The sequence below is a fragment of the Stegodyphus dumicola genome, chromosome X1 (genome assembly GCF_044657685.1).
Source record: "Stegodyphus dumicola isolate Sdum_Otavi_A_Nest chromosome X1, ASM4465768v1".
Classification (NCBI taxonomy): domain Eukaryota; kingdom Metazoa; phylum Arthropoda; class Arachnida; order Araneae; family Eresidae; genus Stegodyphus; species Stegodyphus dumicola.
The window spans coordinates 218,826,281-218,853,307 of record NC_140780.1 but is presented as its reverse complement, the minus strand read 5'-3'; the positions used below and the strand labels follow the sequence as shown (position 1 = coordinate 218,853,307).

The 27,027-nt window shown below is 31.7% G+C and overlaps 1 protein-coding gene across 1 annotated transcript in view; it reads right to left on the bottom strand.

The window, feature by feature from the left end:
• Positions 1 to 22,973: 22,973 nt before the first annotated feature.
• LOC118195666 (fibroblast growth factor receptor-like 1) overlaps positions 22,974 to 27,027 on the bottom strand; it is a 141,866-nt gene continuing 137,812 nt past the window's right edge. The window contains exon 8 of the mRNA XM_035366991.2: positions 22,974 to 26,957. Coding sequence (XP_035222882.1) covers positions 26,668 to 26,957 — 290 coding nt within the window. The 3' untranslated portion in view covers positions 22,974 to 26,667. The remainder of the gene's footprint in view (positions 26,958 to 27,027) is intronic.

Genomic DNA, 27,027 nt, shown 5'->3' with positions numbered 1-27,027 from the left:
ATATAGTGTTTGAAGTGGACTGCGCCCAACCTTTGCAAGGAAACGTAAATGGATTATTTACAGCCTTTGCGAAAGATCTAATTTTAACATTGCTGGAAGCTTTTGAAATTGATAAACTGTGCTCCAACTGTGAAAGGATAGGGCGCGGTTCCTTTAACGGACTGATACTTCGCACATTAATGATCTTGTCCTTCAGTTCCTTTATCTTTCAACTCTCTATTTTAAGGAAATATTTTGCAATTATGGATTTATCTGCTGCTCTAAACGCTTTTTTAGTAAATTAATACGAACTGTAATGTAGTTAAGAAGACTAATGATTCTGCTTGATCATTTATATTTCGATACTGGGAAAAACAGTTTTTTTAGTCATTCATTTTATATACTACTTTTCCTGAGTTTGTTTCCTTCACGTGAATAATGAATAGTGAGTATATGAATTAGTCGCTTTAAAAAGTCCAATATTGAAGCATAAGTAGCAATTAAGAGACTAGAGCTACCGCAAAATATATCACAGCACATTTCGTAAATGAATGAATTGATGAGAAATAACGAGAAATGAAAATTTTAGCAAATTTTTTCTCATATTTTACATTTATAAGATTCCATTCAAGCACGCAAATTTCTAGTTCTGAGAGGTTATAAATGTCCTAAAGTATAAATACAGGAGCCTATATCGTAGCCTTCAATATTAAAATCTTACAAGTAATCCGTTTTGTATTCTCTAAACATAAAACTGTTTTATAAATGGAATCATTGTCATAAAAACAGAAATCATACATCTTGAATTTTAAGCAGATCGTATAGAAAAAATCATATATATGAGACAGCATGACTTGGAAAAAATAAAATAATTCCAAAAAAATACAAAATTATCATTTACAGTACATATTAAACTTCTACAGGAGAAATATATACAGTTGTTCTCTGATAAAAACGAATTTGAACAGTGGGGGTTTATATATTAGAGTTCCTTTATTTTTCTTTCTTTCTTTGAGTTTAGCGACAGTTTGAAGAAACCCAGCTAACAAGTAACTTAGCTTAAAGCAATAAAAATATCCTTAAACAAATATGTCATGAAGGCATGGAATGTATATGGATAATAATTAATTTTATGGTACATAGCCAAAATATATACAGATCTTTTATGAAACCAAAATAATTTTTCAGTGTATTAACACAAAGATTTGACAGTTACATGCTTCTCATGGCGTCAATTGGGATGAAAGAAATTGAAGCCGAGATAAAAATGTAGTATCACATTACATTTGAAATTTGCAATAAATTAACAGCTGTTATACTATACTACTGCAGTAACTTCACAGCCCCCGTGTAGAAGTTGACCGGAATATTACATTATCCATTTAAAATGCTGTATTAACGCTAATCGTCTCCGCTTTAACAGTTCATCAAATCAGCCAACAAAACATTGCAAAAAAAACATGAATCTCAAATACTAAAAAATGTTCTAAAAAAATGAATTCTTAGAAGACTATCCATAGAGAAAAGGCTCACCAAAGGCAGAGAGATAGAAACGCTTAACACTGGTATTTCAACCCGGTTTCTCTGCGAATGGCTTGCTGGCTTTACATGGTTGTTTTGTTGCTTTTCCCATTTGTAACATGCATTTGTACCGAGCTTTTTCCACTTAAAAACACCCCATGAAGGCTTTCCTTCTCATGTGTTTTACCGCAATCTAAATAACCTAACCTTACTCTTCACTGTTCTACAATTTTACTAACTACAAGGACTATCTACAAGTGTTCTTCGGTCTTTTCCACTTGGTTAGAAACAGACGTAAAAATATGCATTAATTGATTACCTGTATGGCTTCTAATAAGTAGCACGTTGTTAATAATTAAATATTTGAGGAGATAAGTCTTAGCATGGTTTTTTGACAGTGAAAGATTTTGGAGCCCCGAACACTTCGCAATCCAGGATTCAATTGTACTTTTAATTCACAGTCGTTGATATTTAATCTTTTCTTTCATAAAACAGTCCGGTCAGAAAACATGCCTTTACCATCGTAAAATGATCACGTTTAACACTACCTATGTTAAAAAGTAAATTATAACAACAACATTACTGAATATGCCTCCAAAAGTCCTCAAACAATTTGAATAAAGAAATTCAAAAATTAATATTGCACACTTAAATAGAAAAATTAATTACCTAACTTAGATTTCAAAAATGGCGCTTAAAACAACATCTTATGTTACAGATTGTGTTTGCTTAGATTTTCTCAGAGAAGATGTTAATTAAATCTAATGTTATTTCATTAAGATAAGCTTCGTAAGCTCTCGCTTACTTTGCTGTATATTCTAACACTGTTGAGGTCTGCATACATAATACCCATGTAAAATGAAGGCTGATAGATTTATTTTATTTATGTATTTTTGTTACAACATCCAAATCTGAAATTTCGATATTTTGCCGAATGTAGCAAGAGAGGGGATGCCTAAAGTTCTATTAGAGTCATTTATGAGTTGTCAAAAGGTACTTAGATATTTCTTTAATTAAACACAAGGAGATAACACATAACTGTACAATAAATTTAAAGTAATACAAAAGGAAGATGCATAAATGTCAGCTAAAAGAAAATAATCAAGATATTCACAAACGTACAATAACACAAACAATAAAAAAACTGTTTTAACTAATCAAAACCATATGTGTATATTATTAAATAATTTGTAGATATTACGTATATTTTTGGAAACGGGCAGGATGAACAATTAACAACCGTCTTCACCGGGAATCGAACCACGGACCTCTGGAATACCGGCCCAGCGTGCAGAACCACTGCACCACGAAGGCACGCTAGGAAGGCGGGAGAAATACTTTATATACTCCCCCTTTTAAAGGGCGACTGGGGTTTTTAGGGGACCCAATCGCCAATTCCTGGGTGGGGAGAAATCGTCATCCACCACCCTTTTAGTTCGGGCGCCACTGTAGAGACATTAGGTATATTTTTGGAAGCAGGCAGGATGAAAAATTAGCAACCGCTTTCGCCGAGAATCGAACGCTAGGAAGGCGGGAGAAATACCTTATAAATTGACAAAGAAAATCGCTGTAACAAACTGTTGGTCTGCTAAAAGCTCCTACTTAATTTAAGGAAAAGACAGGATGAGCGCACTGAATAATATTTTCTACTATTTAAACTTCGATTAACGATAAAGTTATGAATGAAAAATATTCAAAAAATAAGTCCAAGCCAAGTATAAATGTTTAAAAGTATAAATGTCTAGTTAAATATTTTTCACCAGTCAAAAAAGGATTAGTGAAACAGCTCAAAACCAAAAATGGATCTTGTTTAGAAACTAATAAGATGGAATTTAATGTAAACTAAAATAAAATCATAAAATTTTATGTAAATAATTCTATCAAGAAGGTTCCTTTACATCACTTCAGATCCAGTGAAATGCAGGTTCGTGTTATTCAAGTAAGAGATTTATGATAGAGACAACTTTTTAAAGGTGTTGAATTAGATGTAACTGACGGCGTTCATAGAGGCTAAATATTTAAAAAACGGCAGTACTTATACCTTCTTCACACTGTTAATACGTTTTTACTGTGTTTATAAAGCATAATAAAAAATTTCAACTAATTATTAGAAACATAAAAAGTAACAAAATTGCTGTTGTGATTAAAAGGCGCTGTTTGTGTATCGTGTGCCCACGTTACACATCGAGAAAACCACGAAAACCAACCCCAAAGCCAACTCGTTACCTTGGGATCGAATCCGAGTCGAAACTTCCAGTATTCTGAGTTATGTCACTGAATGGACCAAAATATCCCGAAATGACTATAGCACATGCTTCTAAGTAGATAATATTTTCACTGGAGAAAAATTTCCATTTTCCTGTGATTTTATTCTTTGGGCTGAATTTATTACCTTTTAATTTATAATTTTTTCATGATTATTATTTTTGGCTTTGTAAATAACTCTGCATAAAGTAAAATATTTAGATAATAAAATATGTGTATATTGTCGTGAATCCCCACCGAATCTTGGAAATTTCATCAACTATTTACACTACAGGTAGCCATTTATTCAAATGAGCTGTAGTATCATGACGTTTAAGATCTGTCATTTATCCTAGAAGACAAAAGTAGTATAAGTAATGTTTCTCTTTGCAAGTAAATGAAAATTGAAAAGTCGTATCGGTAAAAATAGCAATCCTTTATTTTGCTGAGTTGCAAAACATTTGTCAATGGAATTTTTTCCTAAAAGAAATTCTTAGGTATTTACCCTTTGAATTAATTCAACAACTACAGAGATTCGATCTCTACTTAACTTTTCCCGATGCTGAAAGATTCACCTTGATAAGAAGGCATAGCATGCAAATACTTCTCAGTATGCTGATGTTTCGTCTCAATAAGGAATTGGGTGTTTGTCAGCAATAAGCAAAGGGGTTGGTTTGCATGCTCATTTGCTCTAAGCAAAGAAAAGTTTCTGGATTGATTGGAAATCACAGTTTATAAAATCTCGTTTATGTTAAACAGAGAAACAAATAGAAAAATGAAGAAAAGTAAGACAAGAATATGATAACTAGCGAAGAGTTGAGTAGTCGAAGGACTACAGAATGAACGGATGAGTGCTGTTACATAAATTTCTCGAAACTTAAAGATGCATTTGTAAACTTGGAAAATAGTGAATTAATAACTTTCGACAGGATAATATCCAAGTATGTGGAATTACAAATTTTAGGCTAAATTCAATTTTGATGACTTACCAAGGCATACCTTCTCGACATATCCTCTAATATATGAGCTATTAATTTCATGTATGCATATTTTGCCTTATTTATGCTGAAGAAACTGTTAACAACAAGATTGTATAACGCTTCATGCGTATTCCTTTTGCCTATTAACATACAACAACAGTTTTCCTTTATTGAAATGATATTTATCTCATTTTTTTCACGTTTTCTTTAATGCTCTCTGAGATCTGTACGGCATAATTTCTTTCTTTAAAAACTGCTTGAGCAATAGAATTTCCAGCGCTTTTATTTTAGTTCTTCGATATGCAAGAAATTCCTTCTTGCGATTCTAGTCCGTTAAAAATAAGAATTCCATTTTCTACCCTGAACGATTTTCTGCACTTGAAACTTCTTCGTGGGTGCTGAATCGTTCCACCTAAAGTATCTATTACCTATATTCTAAGAAACTTTGTAACCGAAAAGAACAGAAAATTTCTCCTGTCTTTATTTCATGGATTAAGAGAGACAAAATATATCAGTATCTGAAGTATTTGCTCAGTTTATGCTTCGGCTTTGTTCTAGAACTTTAATCCGATTTTTCGAGATTTATCTCCTCAAACCGTACATTGAGTTGCATTTCCTGAATACATCCTCGTTTCTTCCCAGTGCGGTCCGTACCAGTTTAAATTTCACTTTTATATATTCCCTGGGCCCATCTTTTGTATTGTTTTCCCCTTACTTTAGCTAATACTTCTAATAAGGTACTAACTTACTAACTTTTTTACTCTTCCTCTCTTTTGTCCTATTAATCAAATCCTTATTACCGTATTTATTAATTTTTATAACTGCTGCCAAGGATTTAATTTGAGCCACGCTTTCATTCTTACGCTTTACAGATTTCTGTTTTTAAGCCACGAATATGCTCTCGTACTATGATTTTGATCTATTGTTTTAGAGCACTAACGTTTTATATTGTAACCATTTTCAGATTTCGAAGTCTCCTTATGGAATATAATTTCGCAATATGTCGAAGTTATTAGAAACTTCAGAATGGAAGTTAAGAATCAATAAGAAGGAATACCTGAAGATTTCTATTTTTCTGCTCTCTTTTCTCTGTAAGAAAGCGCTCAAAAATGCCCAGTAATCTTTGTTGAATTGCTTTTTAATGAAAGAATTCTCAGCTGTACCGTATTATTTTAATGCAATTTTTATGGTAACAAGTGTGTATTTTTAAGTATTGTAACTCAGGAGTTTTCACGTGTACTTGCATTTTGAAACTTGTTTCTGCTTTTCAAGTATTTCTCAACAATTTCTTAGTTATTCTGTAGTTTTTACTATTGAGTAGTAACCGTTCTGTATTTATCCCTTAATAATTACATTAAGGATCACTTTTTAGCTAGACAGTAAGATTCAAGAACGCTACACGAAAAGCCAATAGGAGCGGAAGAATCTTCGCCAAAGAATAGTTGAGTTGATGAGGAGTTTATTTTGGTTATTATTATTTATTTGGAAGAGGTGTGTACGGCGAGGATGACAGATTTATTCTGCCGATATTTTAATATGTAAAAATTATTTATGCTTTTATCTGCATATATCATAATAAAAAAATTCTTGTTAAGCTCTTCCTTGAGTTCATGGATTGATTGACATTAAAAATAATATCAGAATAATTTTATAATCACTTCGTGTTTCTGCAACCTAGAATGAGGCAGCACACGTCCAAACATATAACAGCTATATAAGAATCGGCATGGTCATTAATAGTCTAATTAATGTGTGAAACACCATTTATTTAGCTTTTAGTTAATGAAGATTATTCAAAGTAATAGCAAGTGAATTATTAAAAATAAATATTAATACCCTTCTGTTAACTTGCTCACTAGTGGCCCAGGGATAAAATCGCTAAACACTGGTAGTTCCGACCGGGCTCGATTCCAGACTAACAGGCTGGCTGTATGGGTATCTTAGTTGTTTTCCCCATGTGTACTGTATATACGAGCCAGTTTCCCTTAGAAAGTCCTCCACGAAGGCATCCCTCCTAGGCAGATAGCCCTAGTGTCCTTTGCCATAATCTACCAAACCAATCATCTGTTAGCTAAATTACTTAATACCAATATAAAATTTAATGAATTTTAATCCACTGTATTTTTAAAATATAAGTATACTAGTAAAACGGTGACCGTAAAAATGCCCACAGGAAAAAACCCATAGGAAAAATGCTCACAGGTATAAAAGCTCACAGGAAAAAAGCCCACAAGGAAATATGCCCACATAGAAAAAAGCTCACATGGAAAAATGCTCACTTAGAAATATACTCACACGGAAAAAAGCTCACACGAAATATGTTCACATGGACAAATGCTCACATTAACCTTTTCAGGGGCGATAAATAAAAGCATGAAAACTGTAGTAAAATTTTGCATGTACTGTAATATTTTATACCACTGCCCCTGCATGACATTTTTTTCCTGTAACTGCTAATAATTAATTTTTGTTTCTTTACTCTATTTTTGCATACTTTTGCTGTGTATCTATAGAAATTGATGTTTGAAGGTAGTTATTCAAGTTTTGAGCCAAAAAAGTTGTAAAATTTGTGCAGAAATTTAAAATTTTAGAAATAAAATTAACATTTTTAGGCACTTTTATGATGCCTCTCACTTGAACATTATGAAGCAGCCTTCAAAATATGTCCTAAAACCACAAATTATTGCGAAGACTCTCATAACGCCCTAAATTCATTATTTAATTGTAACCATCCCAGTATGTGTTTTTTATTTGACGGACTGAAAAAAGATTTAGCCTCTCAACGTTTGTTATTAGCTAATGTAAATACAGGATGTACTAAAGTAAAAAAAAAAAAGAAAACATGAAAAACTTACATTTGGTAATCATGAATCATGTAAATAGGATGAAATCGATGATAAAATTAAATATTTTAAGTAATTTAAATAAAATAATCATTCTAAATTCTCATTCATTATTCATCTAAATGTTTATAATAAAAAATGTGTAACTCATATTTATTATTTTTTTAACAATTAAAATTATAATAATTTTTTACTGTATAATTAAATCTGTTCCATGTTTACTTCCTTTCTCCTCTCCTTTTAATTCAAAACGGCTTATTTGTTAATCTTATGCAGCAACTGAATCTACACATAAGTTATAAAGTTTTTGAAATATATACCATAGATGTTTTGGTAATTTTTCTTTAGAAAATTCAAGTAGGTGTACGATGTTCAAATCGATTAATTATTGATTCATTAATGTAGGAATATTTCTCTGTGAATTATTTATCTTGTGGGCTTATTTCCATGTGAACATACTTCTGTGTGAGCTTTTTTCTGTATGAGTATATTTCTAAGTGAGCATTTTTCCATGTGGGCATATTTTTGTGTGGGCATATTTCTGTGTGAGCTTTTTTCCTGTGAGCATTTTTCTGTGAGCATTATTCCTGCGGCCTTTTTCCTGTGGGCTTTTTTCTTAGAACCTAGTAAAACATATGCTAAAATAATTGATTTACAAGGGAACAAGAATAAGGTGGCCCACACAACATTCTAGTTTATAAGCGTGGTCTCCACTTAAAAAACATTTTAGAAAATTCTGTTTAAATCATTAGAGACAATAATTTATACGACTGTATTAAAATTTTAAAATGACTGTGCAACACGAACTAAGAAAATTTTAGAACTGAAAAATTGCCGCCGTATGCATTTTAAGAGCGAAACTTATTTATATCAATATCACTTTGTTTAAACAGAAATGGAAAATAGCACATTTTGCCTCAGGATAACTTTTTACGATTGTTATTTTCTAAAACTCACTCATATATCTACCAGATGTGCACTAATTTTTTATGTTTATCTTTCAAAAATTTGAGAACAAAATTTTATTAAATAGTAAATATTTAATTATTTAATAGTCACAAATATATTGATATTAGAATTAAAACAATGAGTTAAAATTTAGTAAGCAAAGTAAATCGAAAATAAGGGATGTACACATAAATGACGGTTAACAGTTTTCCAAGAATCAAAAAGTATTAAAATTTTCTTGCATCTTTTTGTTCTTTGAGTTTCGTAAACTTTGTAGAAAGTAAAGATGCACTTCATGAGCCAATTTGTTAATACTATGTCAAAGCCTGCATGAAAGCAAGTGCCAGCAAATTGTTTCCCTGCGCGTAAAGCGATACAAAACTGGCGACGTCATTAGATATTAATGAGAAAGGCTAACTGTTAACAGGAACGAAATCCTTGGTGCGTTTGGTCATGAAGCAGGAATGTTAATAAGTCAGTACCAATTAGTATAGATCAAAGACGTTATTCGGATAACTGCGCAGGTCGAAGTTCGAGCCTTTCTAATGACAAGCATTTGATCCAATGCGCAGATATAAGGGATCAATAAGCACTCACTCGCCAGCTGTCGTCTGTGATATCATCATCAGGAAAGGAAGAGCATCAATGAAGAATCTATGTATAAAAGAAATAACAGAACAGGAACAGCTTTCTATTCCCGCGTATAGAAATAAAACAGAACACAAACTTTTGTGTTTTCATATATAGAATGAAAAAATAATCTTGTTTGTAAACAACGTGATCTTTTATGTAAAAAAAATGTGTAGCGGAGAAAATAGTTTTTAACAATTTTTGTTCCCATGTAGCTGTAACTGCGATTAGTAGATGCGGTTTCTGAGCACCATAGGAGTTTCTGCATTTGTAAGAAAACAAATATATTTTTTAAATTACGCAGAGGTAAAAATTAGATTAATTTTAATTTATATTACATTTCATGTAATAATATGACGCGGTTAGTTCGTTTTAAGAAGTGGAATATCATTCCATGAAGCTCAGAAGCCTTTCGAAAGCTAAGTTTTATACCCGATTTTAATGTTTTTGCAATTAATGAAACATGAACTCACTTTCAGTAACAAGGTTTTTATTAAAATACTTTAAGCTTTTCAAATTTACATTTTCATGCTTTGTGTGTGTGTGTGTGCATGTGTATGTGCGTGTGTTAATATTTTCAGTTCGTAAAGTGTATAATGCAAAACATATTATAAAAATATATCTTTTATAACGCGAAACTGAACAGACTGTGCAAGTAATTATCTTAATCAGTTGTTTTCCAGTTACAGTAACTTCCCAGCTGATTACATTTCGAAAGAAATTTTCTACAAATTTCAATAATATAACAATTTCGGGATTTCGGCAATCCAGGATATTTGAATTGCCAAATATCCTGAATTATATTCTGGAAGCTAGAGTACTGCTGCTGCCCCAAGACATTTCAACAAATGTCCCTCTTCTGACAAAAAAAAATGATTTATATTATAATGAAGATTCTTTGTTGTTATTATGATCTAAAAATTTCACCGATGTATTTAATGTCTCTTCAATCTTGCAAGAAGCAATATTAGTTAAAACTTTCTCCATATTACTCTCCACTTCTTTCGCTATCAGCTGGATTACCACGACTGATTCATCTTTGATTTCCTTAATTTAATCAAAAAATTTCGTTTCCAGAAGGTATGACCATATAATTATTTGAGGAAACACTTGGATTGAGTTCAGCTTGGTTATAAGTACTTATATCGAATATGCGGGATCATCGGGCATGCCGAACCATTGTGCCGCGAATTATCGAAATATCCCGGTAGTATTCTTATTTCGTTCCCCTTAAATAGGAAATGCATACTTGACAACTTTTTTTGTGACAAGTTAACATTTTCCTTTTAGTTAGTTATGAATGGAGTCCAAAAGAAAGCAGCCAATAAAAATAAATTTTGCACAGCCGTACAAATGTTTCTCAGTTATATTTAAGTAAATTACAGGTGAACTGTGTTCTTTACTGGACAGCATTTGAGCCAGATAAAATGTTGTTTTAATTACTCAAACATTTCATAATGTAGCTTGCTAGAATACTAGTACAGGGTGTCCCATGCTTTTAAAAAAACAATATAAAATTCATGAATTGGTATATTAATGTCAAGTTGCACGCAAAGACTTACAAAGGCAACAATTTTTTGGCATGAAAATAAATTTTCATTCAAATTTTCGCAGATAAATGGCGCTGTTAATAATACTGTAAAAATAAAATGATGAACATCAAGAATATACATCATTAATTAATTTGCATTTACAGCATATTACAGTACTACAAATAATGCAGCAGACTATTATGAGCTCAGCCTTTCGCAGTAAGAGCTATTATGAGTCAGCCTTGTTTTAAAGGATTTAAATCACTGCATACTTACAATATTAACAAAGGTCAACATTATTGGTCAAAATTTTAAATAAAATATACTATGTTATGTCCAAAAATGTACACTAAGTCCAAAAATACTTAGAGTAAATGTGTATTCAGGGCCGAAACTCATCTATTGTTCAAAATTTGAAATATAATGTATATTATGCCGAAGAAAGTCTTAGTCCTAAACATCTTGGAGGTCTTATCCTGATACGCGAAATCGTTTATTCTCTTCTAGTTTTTTCAAATGTGTCCAGATTTGTGGGACATCTTGTATTTACAGCACTGCAATATTACATTGCTGAAGCATCTAACAACATTTACTTGGTCTCTTATTACTTTAACATTCACAATGAATAAATAGATGTATTACATGTGTTACTAATTTTTACGAACTTACAGGCAGCTTAAAACAATCTCAAAATGTTAAGCTGATTCCAGTGATTTTAGAATGCAGTTAACATAGCTGAGGATAATATTAAAGGAGTTTTTTAAAACGAACTTTCATTGATATTTGTTTTAAAATAATTAGCTGCAATTAGTTCTATAGGTTTCTTCTTTTAGACGCTATTTCAAAATCTATACCTTAAGTTCTACACTTAAACTTTATTTAACTTTGTAAGTGTTGACTGGCGAGTCTAACTTTAAATAAACTCATTCTGTGAAGATAAATAACTCTGAGATTCCGTTAGACCGGAAAGTGAACGGAGGAACGCCTAAAAGACAAGTCACTTATTTACAAATATTTTAGCAGATATATAAGAGTCAATGAAATGTATGCCAGGAAAACAAATTCTGGCGTTGTTACGCAGAATGGCTTTTCCAGATGATACGGCTGCCTGAAATGTGACAAAATTTTTTATTGAAAAGGGGAAACACAGCTATGCGGTAATTATAGACAGAGGTAATTAACATATTTACAATTTGAGTTTCGTAGATGGAACAAAATTAAATAATTTTCAAATATTTTAAGATCTAACCTTCTTATCAATGTGATCTTACGAGGAAACCTGGTGACTTCTTGCACAGGCATAAATAATATCAGGACAGAGGAAGAGTAAAATAAACCCTTTATTATTCGTCAAACTCTTAACTCAAATGCACGTACTTCGTGCTCACAATAACACCGACTACTTGCGGTGGAACTCAGAAGTAATTCAACAATAAATCCAAAGATGAATAGTAGTGCTGGATTAACAATTTAGTTTAAGGCCAACTAAGCTGACTTAACAATCTACTCGGCGATAGACTTATTAAATGACCAAAAGGCGTATCAGCAGCTCAGAGTAACAGCAGCAAGGGCAAAATACTCGTAGGAACGTGCGCTAGGGAAATCGTGCTCTGAATAAACTTCTAGTTTCGTCTGTTTTTATACTTTCTTCACTTTAAATTTGCATCCTGGCGAGGAAATGCGAGCGAAAAATGAGAGGTTCAGGAACGATAGTTGACTTCAAATAATTTTTTATGGAAACTAAGGGAAACCCTACAATATAAACAGGAACTTTCTAATAATCTGAACATTATACTGAAAGCTTTAGTACCATTTTTTACACATAGTAAGGAATATTATGGAGGATTAATCCGTCAATTTTGCTCTTTTCTAATTTGTCAGCTTTGGTCGTGATCATAAGTTTGGAAAATAATTCGATACATTTTTAATTGCAGAAGGAAGCCAATGACTCATTTGCTACTGCGTCTGTTCAAGTGTTCATTTAAATTTAACACGAAAAGCTGTCTTTAAATATCTTCAAATTTTTAAATGTTTTATTTGAAAACTAGTATAGTCTACAACTGTAAGAGTTTTAGCTATGGCTATGCATTATTTAGTTTTTATTCCATGATTCTACTGAGTGAAGTGCTATGGAATAATGTTTAGATGCAATTTTGTTTCTAATTCAATCCTACACGCATTGTCTTAAAACTGTTAGCAAAAGTATATATGAATTTCAAATTAATTCAGAAAAAAAAAAGGGAACTGTCGATATATTTAGTGATTGAAAAGAAAGAGGAAAATAGCAATGAACAAAGCAGTCAAATTTAAGTTACTTTTACATTCACTTTTGAAATGCTTTGTAAAATCAGAACAAATTCCGTCTTCGTAATAAATGCAGTAGCTCTTAATCAAAAGAAAGTTCGAAATAAAGCCCATTGTAATAAATAACGAAACAAGACTTCTTTCAACTCCATAGATGCTTTTGAATACTCTGGAAGTCATTGCATATGATAATATTTTAGAAATATTAAACTATTTTGAACAATGGCGTGTATCCTTTCATCATTTTATTTAAATATGTTAAAATTTAACATACAAATCACATGTGTTATTGGTACATATATATGTAGATAAATAGATATATATTATTATCAAATAATCATTTATAATTTATTTCAATGAACCTCTTAAATATGTATAAAACAATTATCATCTTTTAATATTAATGACGATAAAAATATTAATGATGACGAAAATGAAGTGACGTTCAAAAAGAGTAAGAAGTAGTTTATGGGATCTGATCTCGATTAAATATTTAGCAAACAATTATAAAATGTGAAATTACTAATAACTAAGAATCTGTTAAAATACTTAGTTATTCGTGATTTCACATTTTATAATTGTTTTCTAAATTTTTAAGTTATCTAACTTATTTCAATTTATCTTGCTCTTTTTTTCTCGCAGATAAGATGATACGTTTTTATATTGATCCAAAGAAAGCAAAACGCAAACTGATCTTTTTTACTTAAGAAATCGCATTTCAATGCTGCCTCTCTCTTTCAAGCTTTACTTCAAACACCCACAAATAACAAAGAAATACGAATCTTGTTTTTCTGGGGGAAGGAGAGAAGAAAACAGTTTTATTTTTCTTTGATGTCAAATTATAAGCATGCGCATTCATCATGATGGCAACAGCACTATAGATTAAAAAAAAGGAAAAGGTAAAAAAAAAAGATAGATCAATACCACAACATTCAAGTTCTGCTTTGGCAGCAGCTGGAAAAAGATATCTTGAAATGAATTCGCCCGATAAAGGTTCGCTTTGCATTACATTTTGTAAACATGATCCAAAAAAATCTTTTTCCCTGACATACTAGTCTGCAACTTAAAAAGAAACCGATAAATTCCTTCTAAGAAAAATGGTTATCCCAAGAAAAGATTATTGCACCTGAAAAATATCCAATATTTAACTCTACGTAAGGAAGATGGCACTTCAAACATCTGACTTTTCTCGTTTCTTTTTTCTTCTTTCTTTAACGTTCTTTTGTCAAGCACAGTTAACGCACACGTAGTACTTTGCTTAATTTCGCAGCTTCAAAATACGAATACACATACAAACAGCAGTGCATTTGTTGATGGTTGTGTTCCTGATTTAACTAGTCCATAAGGAAAAGTTTGAAAAAACAACTCGGATGCAAGACTAACATATTTCGTTACACTTTCAGAAAAAGTAACAGTTACTTTAAGTACGTTGATGAAACAACGAGTTCACAATAGCTATGTAGTTAATATAATTAATATTTAGGTGTTATAAAAGATTTAAAATTAAAGATAATCTCAAAACTAGCTTATGACTCATGCTTACTGGGAATTCCTCGTTCAAGGGGAACAATTACAAAGGTTATATAAGAATAATCCTCAACGGCGAGTTGTCATGGCTGCAATACTAGACGCATGCCAGTGAAGGTGTCCTAACCTTCACTGGACCTTCACTTTTGGACTTGGCCATCTCCAGATCGCCAAGTCCAAAAGCAAAATGATAATAAAAACTTTTGATGGATAAAAATTACGAAAATGTTTTTATTAAAAATGCGTAGCTTTTTAATTTTTATACATTGATTTCTTACTTGGTATAAATTCAACTAATTAGCAAGGATTTAGCATAAACTGAACGGCTTTCTCTTTAAAGGCAAAAAGCTGAATGACTGAAATCAATACTATACGAAGCAGATAATGAAAAATTCCTATACGTCTAGAAAATTCATATCTTGGTGGGCCTACACTGGTCCTCCGACTCTTATAGTCATAAAAACTATAGCCCCTTTTGCAGTTTTAAAAGTTGTAACATTCAGTAGGTTCTTTCTGCTTGCCGTCTTATAAAGAAAATTTAGTATCACGAAATTTAAGTCTATGATTTGCCATTTAGTAGCAAAATAACATTTTTGAAAGTGAGAGAGAGACCGTATTTTAATAAATTTTAGGTCATTTATTACTTTCTTTTGTATTAAATCCTATTTCAGTTATAATATAAGATATACTAGCAAATGTAGTAAAAGCATAAAACATTGCTTTGCATTTAAATAAGCAGCAAAAATCTCAATTTATTATCATCATCATTTTAATTGAAAAGTTTTATTTTGTTCGTATTTTTCTTTATCGTAAATTTTATTTTTCGTTAATTCTTTTATTTCAATACCTTAGTAAATAAGATTTTTATTTACATTTCTTTCTGAATGTTTAAAATATTTATCGTTAACACCTTTACCTTAATATGAAAAAATTTTCTTATTAAGTGTAATTTTTTTTAATTAAAAAATTCTTTCAGTCGTCTTTCTTCAGGCCATAGTTTTTAAAATAATCAAGTTTAAAAGGCCACCCTTTCGTACACTTATTAAGAACTATTATAGTTAAGGGTTATAATGTAACAACTGAATTCAGGTTCAACTAATGTTCTTTCAATATTTTCTACTGAAGCTGAACTTGACGTAAAGTAAAATTTCAATCGGTGAAATAATTTAGAAAAGGGCCTTTGAAAAGATTTTGAGCTTAACAGAATGTAATTAAATGATTAACAGCTTTTTTTTTCATATCTGTATGTTTATGAGGGGAGTAATACCTTTCTGTAAATTAAAGCAGTTTATTTTATTTATTTATCTGTAATCTTAAAGTAACTTAGAAATACTTAAATTAGAAAATTTCTTTAAAGAATATCAAACGAAATTAGTATTACCTAAATTCGAAAATTCCAGATAGATTCTCCAACATCAAATTTTCGATACAATTGAAAACTGGGATAAAAGTGTCTTAGCATGTGACTTGATAGATTGGAATTGCAGATACTTTTTCGCTTGTAAATAATGGAAAAATGAGTTTCGTAAAATGTAATTTCTGAAAATTACATTTCTGATAATAAAAATAAAGAACAAAATTTACTTTAAGAACTTAAAAGATTTTCGGGATAGCCTGTGGCCACAGTAGGATTTAGCGAGAGATTAAGATCGCTAAATGCTGGAACTTTGACCTGGGTTCAATTCCAGGCGAACAGGCTGGCTGCATGGTTTGTTTTCGTGGTTTTCCCCATGCGTCACGTGAGTACGAACCACTTCCCATTACAAAGTCCTCCATGAAGTCATTTCTCCTTCAGGCAGATAGCCCTTTTATGCTTTACCGCATTCCAATAACGTAACGAAATGACCCTAATAACATAATGTGTGAAGAAAGTACTTGTGTGGCTAATTGTAGAAAATAAAACAGAATTTATAAGATTACAAAGTTGAGGAATCTTGCTGTGCTTGTTTAAAATTTTAGTAGCTTGCTTTAATGAAATATAAACTATTAGCTTCTTCGCGAACATGTTTTCAATTAAAAAACAACCACTGTAACTTTTTAAATCAAACAGTATTCCAATCAAAAGCTTGAGGAAACTACTACTTTTTATATTTCACTAAAATTTCTTCTAGAAACGTTTTGAAAATTTCTTGTAATTGAACTCGTTTATTTACGAATCTCCAAATTACGAACCACATATTTTTGTAAACTATCACTGTGGTTGTATCGCTATACACTTTTGTAAACTATCGTTGTAAAACGTTTATGGTCTGGTGACTGTGTGAGTTAGAATTACTTTCATCAAACTCCAAAAACCTTCTCTTTCTTTTTGTCTTAGATAGACATGTCGATCATACTACACTGATAGTTTTTCAACAATGCTTATATGACTAATTCAGGAGTCAACTAACAGCAGTCTTTCTCATCAGCATTGCCGATTATAGATATTCCAGAGACTTGTGCTTGAATCATCACTTCGTTTTCCAGTGCTCCTGAATAGAAAACATAAAGAATTTGTCGCACAGATTTCATATCATAACTTCATATGAGGACAAAATGAAATCTTATATTTTAACACAGTTGAAGACAATTTAAATTGCGTAAACAAGCACATTTAAACGAAAGTATAATGAAATAACATTAAGATACAAATCAAAATGAAATTATTCTTTGAATTCAAATTTAAGTAAACTAGCTAACTTTTTGAAGCAGAAATGCCTTTATTTTTCTTTTCTTTTTTTCTTTTTATAAATTTTTTATTATTATTATTTTGTATTATTATTTTTATTAGTAAGAGCTTTTTTTGTTTGCTTCAGTAATTTGTAACGAAAACGTTTTTTCATCTTCATTATAAGTCAGTTCAATTTAACACCTCGCGCAACTACAGCATTCTTCCTTTGCAAATTCTTCATTTTTATTTTTTTGCTTTAAAAAGTTCTTAAACAAATTAAAGCCTTGCGCAGTTGCATCATTTATCATTCGTAAATTCATAACTTATACTTTTACATTTTTTTATATTTTCGTTTTTCTTCCACTTATGTAGCTCAAAAGATTGATCTCATTGTTAACCTTCATTTTTGAAAGAGCTGTCTTGTTACTGAAACAACAAAGTAGCCTAATCAAGATGAGCTTATCCCTGAGAGGAGCTGGGTTGCATTGTATCATCCCTGTCTTTGATTCAACGGCAGCCATGTTATTGATAGTATTTTTTATTCCCCCCCCCAAGATTCGATACATTGTCAGAGAAAATAACGAACCCAACTAATTCTTCAGAGAGATACCATAAATAGTGCTGTAACGCTTTTCGTGGGGCTCTGCTGATCACTCCGTCAACATCTTCATACTTTCGTAGGTCTAACCAACTGACCTTCGTGTCTAGTTTCAACCCTGGAAATTTCTTTCCACTCTCGGTCAAATATTTCAGCGCCAGTAACTTCTGACTATAATCAAGCGGAGAATGCCTTTAATCAGCTATGTTTGAACTAACTTAAGCGAACGATTAAATGAAGATGAGTTTCAGGACAAAGCTCATAGCCTTCAGCATTTATTTTTTACCTTTCGGTATGGCAAATGCCATTTTTCCGAACTTCCAGGTCTTTAATGTTTTTCAGAAAATATAATCATTAAATTGTTCTAAAAGTGATGATTTATTGCAAATTTTGCCAGAAATGGCCATAAAAATTAGTGTTCGAAACTGCTTGGAATGCTTCACAAATTAGGTGTGATTTCCACTGAAACATATCATGGATGATAAAACTCCTCAAATTTACATGCTCAAACATTCACTCTCAAACATACATGCATCCTCAATATTCACACTCATACATACATTGATGATAAAGCACCTCAAATTTACATGCTCAAATATTCGCTCTCAAACATACATGCATCCTCAATATTCACACTCATACATACATGGATGATAGAGCACCTATAAAATCCTAACTAATTAACAAATTAGTATAGAATAAATTGCAGTTTGGACAAATTTTGAAATATCAAATAATAATTTTGACTTGTTTACAGATATAAACACATAATAAACGCAATAAACTTCGTTTAAACATTGGAATCCACCAAGCACCATCCTCCAGGTGGAATAAAATTCTGAAAGTAATGAATGCAGTCATATTAAATGTAAGTTTTAAAATGTGTAGAGGTATTTAGACTGAACTTGAAAAGCTCATTTTCGGGCTACCTCATGCAAAATCGTAATTTGGTTGCATGAATCTGAATTTCGTCCGTTTACATTTTATCCTTTAAATATGGTTTGTAATTTATTTGTTAATAGCAAATGCTTTTCCCAGTTTAACAACACTTCATGCAGGAAGATAGATGCTATTTTTGGCAGCACAAATAACTTAGGAAAGCTAGAAAGCTCTAAAGAAAATTTAGAAATCTAAAATTTGAAAAAAAGCGGCTAGATTTCGGCGAAGTTCTGAAAATCATTTATTTGAAAAAATATATTTCCTGCTACAAGTTCCCATTACCTAAATAATATACGTTTCATGTTATAATCAATACATTGGTTATGGATTAAATGTATATTACACATGCGATACAATGAAGAAATTATCAAAGTAATAAAATATTTTACAACAGACGCATGTTCCGAATCGAATAAAAGTAACAAATTGAGAATTGTATACAACTGCAGTTTTCGTGTCAAGTGCAACTCAGTTCGCGTTTATGTAAATCTGTAGAGTCATTAGGTATTTCAGAAGCAGGAGAGTGAAAAATGTGTAGTGCCCTCGCGTGACTCGAATCCTGAGCCCATCGAATAGACCTCGAGTATGCTTCTAATTACACCAGGAAGATATGCGGAAAGTAGGAAGAAAGAGGGTGAGGGAATCCATTCGCCAAATTCTGGTGGTGAAGAATTATCGTCCACCAACTTTTAGTTCTGGAGCCAGTTGTAGAGTCATTAGGTTTTTTTGAAACAAAAGACATGACTCGCAGGAACACTAACCCTGGTCCTGTCGCATACACGTCGAGTATGCTTCCAGTTACACCAAGAAGGCAAGCGGTGTAGAAACAGTATTGCACCAGATGGCGCTGTGTGCTCTTGAATTCCTTGGACTAGTGCAGAACTTTGAGGATTGCGAGAGATGTAACACGAACGTGAAACACTAACTAAAGTTTATATGTGTTTCTCTTTGTTTGTAAATGTATTTAATTGTGTCGTCAATAAAATATAGAGAAAATGATAAAAGGCGAGAATGCGTCTGACAGGTAAGCGAAATTTCTTTATATTATAATTTATTATTGAGTTTTAGCGACAAAGAATGTATATGCGTATTTACAAGCGGAAAGGAGGAAGAAAATAACACCTTATAAATCTATTTAGGTTGTTGTTTCAAACGGCCGGACACTTGAAACATAATGGATTCGGTCGGGAATGGCCAATACCCATTGGTCATTTGCTCGACCAAGAACGCTGCCCAAGCTGCACCATAGAGGTCAGCTGATTTTATACCCGGAAGAAAGGGGAAGTTAAGGTTTGATCCCCAGCGTTCAAATTCGAAGGCCTCCACTGCTTTGCTTCTACTATCAAACCTCTTGACAGGATTTTCAGCTCGCCGGTATTTCCAGTACCCCCCATGCCACACAGACACTATGCAATTACAAGCATTCAAGCTTTCAATGAGATTCGAACCTAGGCCCAACAATACCGCAGTCGGCAGTGCTAACCACTATGCGATTAAGGCAGCACCTAAAAAGGTAAACAATCACTAATCTAAGTAAAGTGTAAAACATTTGATGACATTGAAATAAAGTGGAGTGAAAATTTGGTAAAACACTGAAGAAGCGACTCAGATAAAGAAGTTATTTGGACCAATTAGAATACAATGAATAGCATCAAGAAAGAAATGCACAAAGAACTGCAAACGATTTTACGCATGGAAAAACACACAGTGTTAAATATTAATTTAGAAATCTATGTTAATTCACATTTAAAAACATGTATATTTAACTATATATGCTCTTCAGCGGCGGCACAGCGGAAAAGAACGCAGAACACTGTAGTTCGACTCGAATTAATATCCCAGAGAAAGGGCTGGCTGCAACTGTTTCACGATTTTCCCCATAACTAACGTTAATTGTGATCCAGTTTTCCCTCATTCCACTAAGGTGTCCCTCTCCTTCAGCAGACAAACCTAGTGCACTTTATCATATTCTAATAAACCGAAATCCGTGTATATGGCGATGAACACTGTTTTGGAGGCTTCCCGAAAACTTAAATGCTGCCAAATTTTCGCAGGAAGTTCCCTTTTGGCTATCAGAACATTAGTATTACTTTTCCGGATTATATACAGGAACTTATCAGCTAATTTGATTTATATATATTTAATATCGTCTATTTGAACTTACAATATCAGATGTATATTTTAAGCTAATGTGGAGTTAAAGTTATCTAATCTTCCTTGTTAAGACGAAATTCTTATTTTGGGCACAAATGTCTTAAAACCCATATATGAAAGCCAAGCAAACCATTCTTCCTCACATAAAGAATTAAGTGTTCTCAAGCTTAGTTTAACTCTGAAATTGTAACTTGAGTAAGCTAGAAGAAACAAGTGGCAAAAGAAATGAGAATTTTCAATACTCATTTTTTATTCCTTAAGTCTCTAACTCGATTATCAGCCCCTGGATAATTTGCTTCCTCAAAGAATGTGGCTTTATAGTTGGTGTGTGTGTGATTATGGCAAAGCCTCGAGGGCTATCTGCCTAAGGGGAGGGATGCCTTCGTGGAGGACTTTCTAAGGGAAACTGGCTCGTATACACGTTACACATGGGGAAAACCACGAAAACGCCCATGCAGCCAGCCCGTTCGCGGGATTCGAACCTCGGACCGAACTACCAGTGTTCAGCGACTTTACCGCTCGGCCGCTGGTGGGCCCTTTATAGTTGGAAAGGTCTGATTTGAGACACAGCAACTGGTGCATTTGAGAAAAAATATGGATCACTATTTGTTTGACATTCCTCTCACGAAGTAGTTCCACTTACGCAAACCAAAAATTGGCTTCGCATCAGATTCAAATAATCGCGCTCTACACTGTAAAACTGCAGGGTCTTACCACCGAAAAACGTCCGAAGAAAATAAAACAGTTCCTTTATGTAAGGATTTATCAGAAGTTTTAAATATATATGAATATTTGATGCTAAAAGCATTTGAAATTCTATACATATCGGATAAATCCATAAATATGAATCTTGAATATGTATTTACGTTTATGTAAATATTTTAAATAATACTGCATTTAATGATTCATTTCCCTTTTGCATTTTTCGACTAGTGGTTCTCAAATTTTCTTTTAAATTCTAAAGAAAAGAACAAAGCGTTTCTTGCAAAATATATTCCCAAACTACCACCGTAAATCAAGTTTATTGTGCCTTTCACAACAATGCATCTGTATAAGTATGTTTCTTTATCTATGGTGTACGTAAAAAAGAAATACTAGAATAAACTAAACTTGAACCTTCACTGAAAGAGATTCGCTAGAGGATTCTCAGATTCCATTTCAAAATTATAACTAAAAAAATTTTTGATTCGACAAACTTGTATTTGGGTTTATTTTTTATTTTCGAAGAAATTATGCAGGAAAATGCATAAAATATTTCTATGGACATTTTAAGATAATGTTACACTTTTTATTTTACTTCACTAACTGATTTAAATTATTCTAAATGAAGGATAACTTGAAAGCAACAGAAATAGGATAATTTAAATAGCGTTGAAACATTTCTAGAACAAATTTTATTTTTCAACGATTTTGTCAGGGAAGTTTGTTAAGCTTATCCAGGCAAATTTTAGAACTCTCCAAGGTCTGAAATACCGAATTCCAAAATGCTTGGAATTCGAATTTGGACCGAAATTCTTCTCCAGAAGATGTATATTAAATTGCTTAACCAGACCAACGAATACAATCTACGCAAGGTGTGAGAACCGCTGTTAAATTCTCAATTGATATCACTATTCTGTTTAAAATATAAAAGCGCAATTTTTGTTCAGTATTATTTCATTTTAAACAGACAAATTAAACTCGATCACTTTCAGTGGCAATTATTTTACTAGATCTTTGGGAAAGCACAATTGTGATATTTTTCTTCATAATGTTACTTTTTCAGTGTTATGAACACTTTATTTATAAATTCAAATTTCTCATTTATCCATTTATCTGAAATTTACTATGAAAATCAAAACGTCGATCTTGTTATCAAGATGTATGAATATGGCGAAATGAGACACAATGTGGTAATTTCGACAGCTATATGCAATCATAGTTTAAAAAACACAGCATTCTAATAGTTATTCTATGAAAAGGATTCATATTAAAGGATTCAGATGTATTTAGAGTTTTGTACTGTTACAAAAAACTTTTTAACGCGTTCTTTATTTATTTTTCACAAGGTGCCGCATCCAGCCAGTGTAATAATGTTAAATAAAAAAAAGAGCAACAAATGCAAGTATTTTCAAAGAAACAGAATATGTTAGCATTTTTTTAATATCGATCACAATTCAAGGTACATGATGACCGGAAAAATATTTTTATATTTCAAGGTGACCAACAGAGTTAATTTTTAATACTGTTGTCAAATAATGAAATTTAACAGATATCCGTAGGTCTTATGGTTGGGTTAAATGCAGATACAGCTAAGATAACTGAAGTTTTCTGCTTATAAAAATAAGCTGTAAGCAGAGCTTCATAACAAATTTCAATATAGTGCGTGATGAAAACGTAAAATTAGCAATAACATAATGTCTCGTGTTTTAGGCCACAAATCTGTTAACAATAATTATACTTGGGCCAGCGATAATGAAGTATTTTAATAATAAAAGCAATTTCCATTGATATGCATTTAACATATTTCATTTATACACTTAAACAGATATTTTTATGAATTCTGATATATACCAATATATTTGTATATATACACATGTTATAAAAATATGTTACCATTAAGAGGAATAATTTAAATGTTTCTAAAAATTCTGGGTGTAAAACATTACATAAAATAGGACATTTTACAACTGTAATATTAATCTAAGAGTATTTGACAGTCATATAAACAACCAAACTAGCACTCTAAAATCACATTTATGCTAAACTTCTAATTACTTAGTCATTGAATAACATTAAAGGGACAGCAATAAATTACTCAAATTTACCGCATTATAACTATTGTTATTTATTCCGAAATTGCTAGAATGAAATTGCGTAAATGATAGTTAGGTATTTCCTTTATTTGCAGTAATAATAATATTAAAGACGGACTGCATGTTTATAATGTAGATATGAACTGCATTTTAAAATGTAAATAGTTAAACATTTGTAATTTTCATTTAGAATATTTTAAATAGAAGAAACAAGTGGCAAAAGAAATGAGAATTTTTAATACTCATTTTTTATTCCTTAAGTCTCTAACTCGATTATCAGCCCCTAGAAAGTAAAGCGGCGACCCAGTCAATAGATAAATATCCGGTTTGGTTCTTCATTTAATGAGAAGATTCTCTACAGATGTCTCATCTACAAAATTCTTGTAAACTGACAAACTAAAATAAACCATATCAGAAATATCGACCAAACTAAAATAAACCATATCAGAAATATCGACCAAAATTTCAAGCAGCAACTGTCAATATAAAGAAATAAGTAAAGAGTTCGTTTCAGAAGGTTTGTATTTAGCAGATATGTTAGCTGAGTCTTCAGCATCAAACTATAAAACTGAAAATTGCTTTTCCTTAAAATAATTAATTTGTTATGAGAGCTTTTACGTGGATTGTGTCAAGCGAATTGTCGTTTTAACCCTTTGCGGCACAGTGTGTCCGGTCTGGACACACCTAAAATTTCCCTTCTGTACGCACAGAAAAATTGAATGAAAAAGGATTTATAGGTTACTATAGGTTACTCTGAACCTTCTTTATTTATATTAGATGGCAGCTCAACACAAACCAATCCATATATTTTAGCCATGTTTAGTTTTTTAAGACCCTCATTTTTCAAAGAAATCTTCCAGATTTTTTTAGGGTATAAAAGGAATTGTTTGAAAATAAATTTTCTATGTTACGTTTTTTGGCTGTATGCTAATCTCCTTATTCTACATTAGTTTTAAATTTTTACCTTAAAATCTTGCCTAAAATCAAACGGCGAACTCTAGGTGTGCCCAGACCGGGGTCACCGATAATCTAGGACAACTGAGAGTCTGTATTCTTTGTTTCTCAGCATCTCATCGGTCAGTTCATTGACAGCAATGCTTGTTTCAGCACTCTTTTCGAAGCTCTATTCAATCAGTGTGCCCACTTTGGGCACACCCACAGAATTAAAAGATAAGTGCTATCTTCACAAAATTTTACTTGTGTACTTCTCTAGGCCTAATTAGACTGCCTACCTTTTTTTTTTTTTTTTTTTTTATCAAAACTCCAATTTTAAAAGGTAGCATGCCGGAAAGGGTTAAATCATAACGTACACTTTTTTTAACAATTTAATGAATGTATTGCTAATATTGTTCACAAACATACTCATAAATCGACTTCAATTATTATTGAATATAAATCTTAAAATGTTCTTCGTAACAAATTAAATACATTAAGTACTTTCTTTCTTAAATAAACTCGTGAAGTTATACACACTATGGGTTCTTTCCTTTCGATTTCTAAGAATGGTGCAATTGTATTTTTAAAATAATTCTACTCCATTTGAGCATAAATTATTTTGTAAATAACCTTCATCTTGAATTTAATGCCTTCATTAATTAATTAATATTTAATAGCTAATATGTCTCAATGACAATCCATAAATAAGTTCTAAAATGAAATTCCTGATACTTCTCTTCCAAATAACAGCGTATCTGATTTTTGTAATCTAAAGTATTAAACGCATTTAAGGCACTTAACCTTCAAATAATTTTTTGTTTGTTTATTAAAACCAGTTAAAAAGCTGCACAATTGGTCAAGAATTACTATCAAATATATATATATATATACATACATAAAGCGCAACAGATACCTTACTGACTGGAATATAATACAAATACAAAATATTAATAAATCGTATAAAATTTATGTGATGGCAATAATTTCAAAACTCAAATAAAAAGTATTTTTAAATAAATTTGAAAATACTGATTAAAGGTATCGATAACAATTCATTTATGAAAACTTTAGATCTAAACCTGAAATTATTAAGTTATATAACAGACTATATTTAAAAAACTATATTTAATTCAAAATTTTAATTTTCATATCACAGATCAATAAGGTAATTTATTTTAATATCAAACAGATATATTCAAATTTTATTTAATTCCTGCTAAAGATACAAAAGTTATAACTAAAACTGCAAGAGTGGTGTACGTATTTTTGGAAGACCGGAGGCACAAATTAGGAGCTTCATTACATAAAAAACATACAAAAACAATCACAGCTTTTTCTAACAAATTTATAGCTCATCAAACCACTGTATGATACATTTTCACAATTATGCACACAAGAAATACCGCTGCCTAAATACAATCGTTAAAAATTATGCACACAATATTCAATTCAATCTAATCTTTGGCCAATTTTCTGCGCTTCACAAAGCGGTAACAAGCTCAGTGTTAGATCTTAAAATAAATTTATTTTTATTTAAATCTATGCAATATCTTTCTGGAGAGAGTCATTTTAATTCTCGAAAGCTTAAATTAACAGGAAATTATTTGGATACGTCAGCAGCATTATATCTAAGGAAGTAACATTGTCTCTTAATGAAATCAATAAAAATCTGAAACAATAAAAGAAATTTTTCTAAATATAGGAAGGTATATATTTTGTTAAAATATCAGTTGATACAAATTCGATATACATGTTACTTTGTTATATACATTTTATATAGAACTATTTAAAAGAATTTACATTACAAATGCCCCTTGTGAATAAAACTTTCTTTCTCAACCATTCATGTTTTCAAAAAATAAGTCTAGTAGCGAATGCACTTATAGTAAGATCATAAAATATTCATGGACATAAGTACATGAGAAACCAGTGGCATATCCTCATCAAGGACATCATCAATAAATTTAAACTTCCTATAATCCATTTAAACTGCGTCATAAGTTTCTGAATTGCACACTGAAGTTTCATCAAAAACAAATTCTTCCCTCATATAACAACTGTGTCTCAAACAAAGTAAGCCAAGGTTTTCACACTGTTCCGTTCGTTAGTCCAGCAACATAGGTCACATGCTGCTGAGATGATCTACTCCTATTTGCCTGGATAGAACATCTTGAGGAGTTAGATGGCCCGGGATGCATCGGTATGAAGTCTTCTTTGGTTACCATGGGAACAGCAACTGAACTTCCTCGTGAACCAGAACGACGTCGAGGACGACAATACACAAGGAGAGCAAAGATACAGCCCAAGACAGCAACAGCAACAACTATAGCGGTCACTACAATGGGGAATGGAAGAGATGCTTGAAAGTCCCCGCTTCCTGTGAAATAAATCAAGAATTTAACATTCTACAACATATATTAAGCTCGGACTATAAATATTACTTTCAT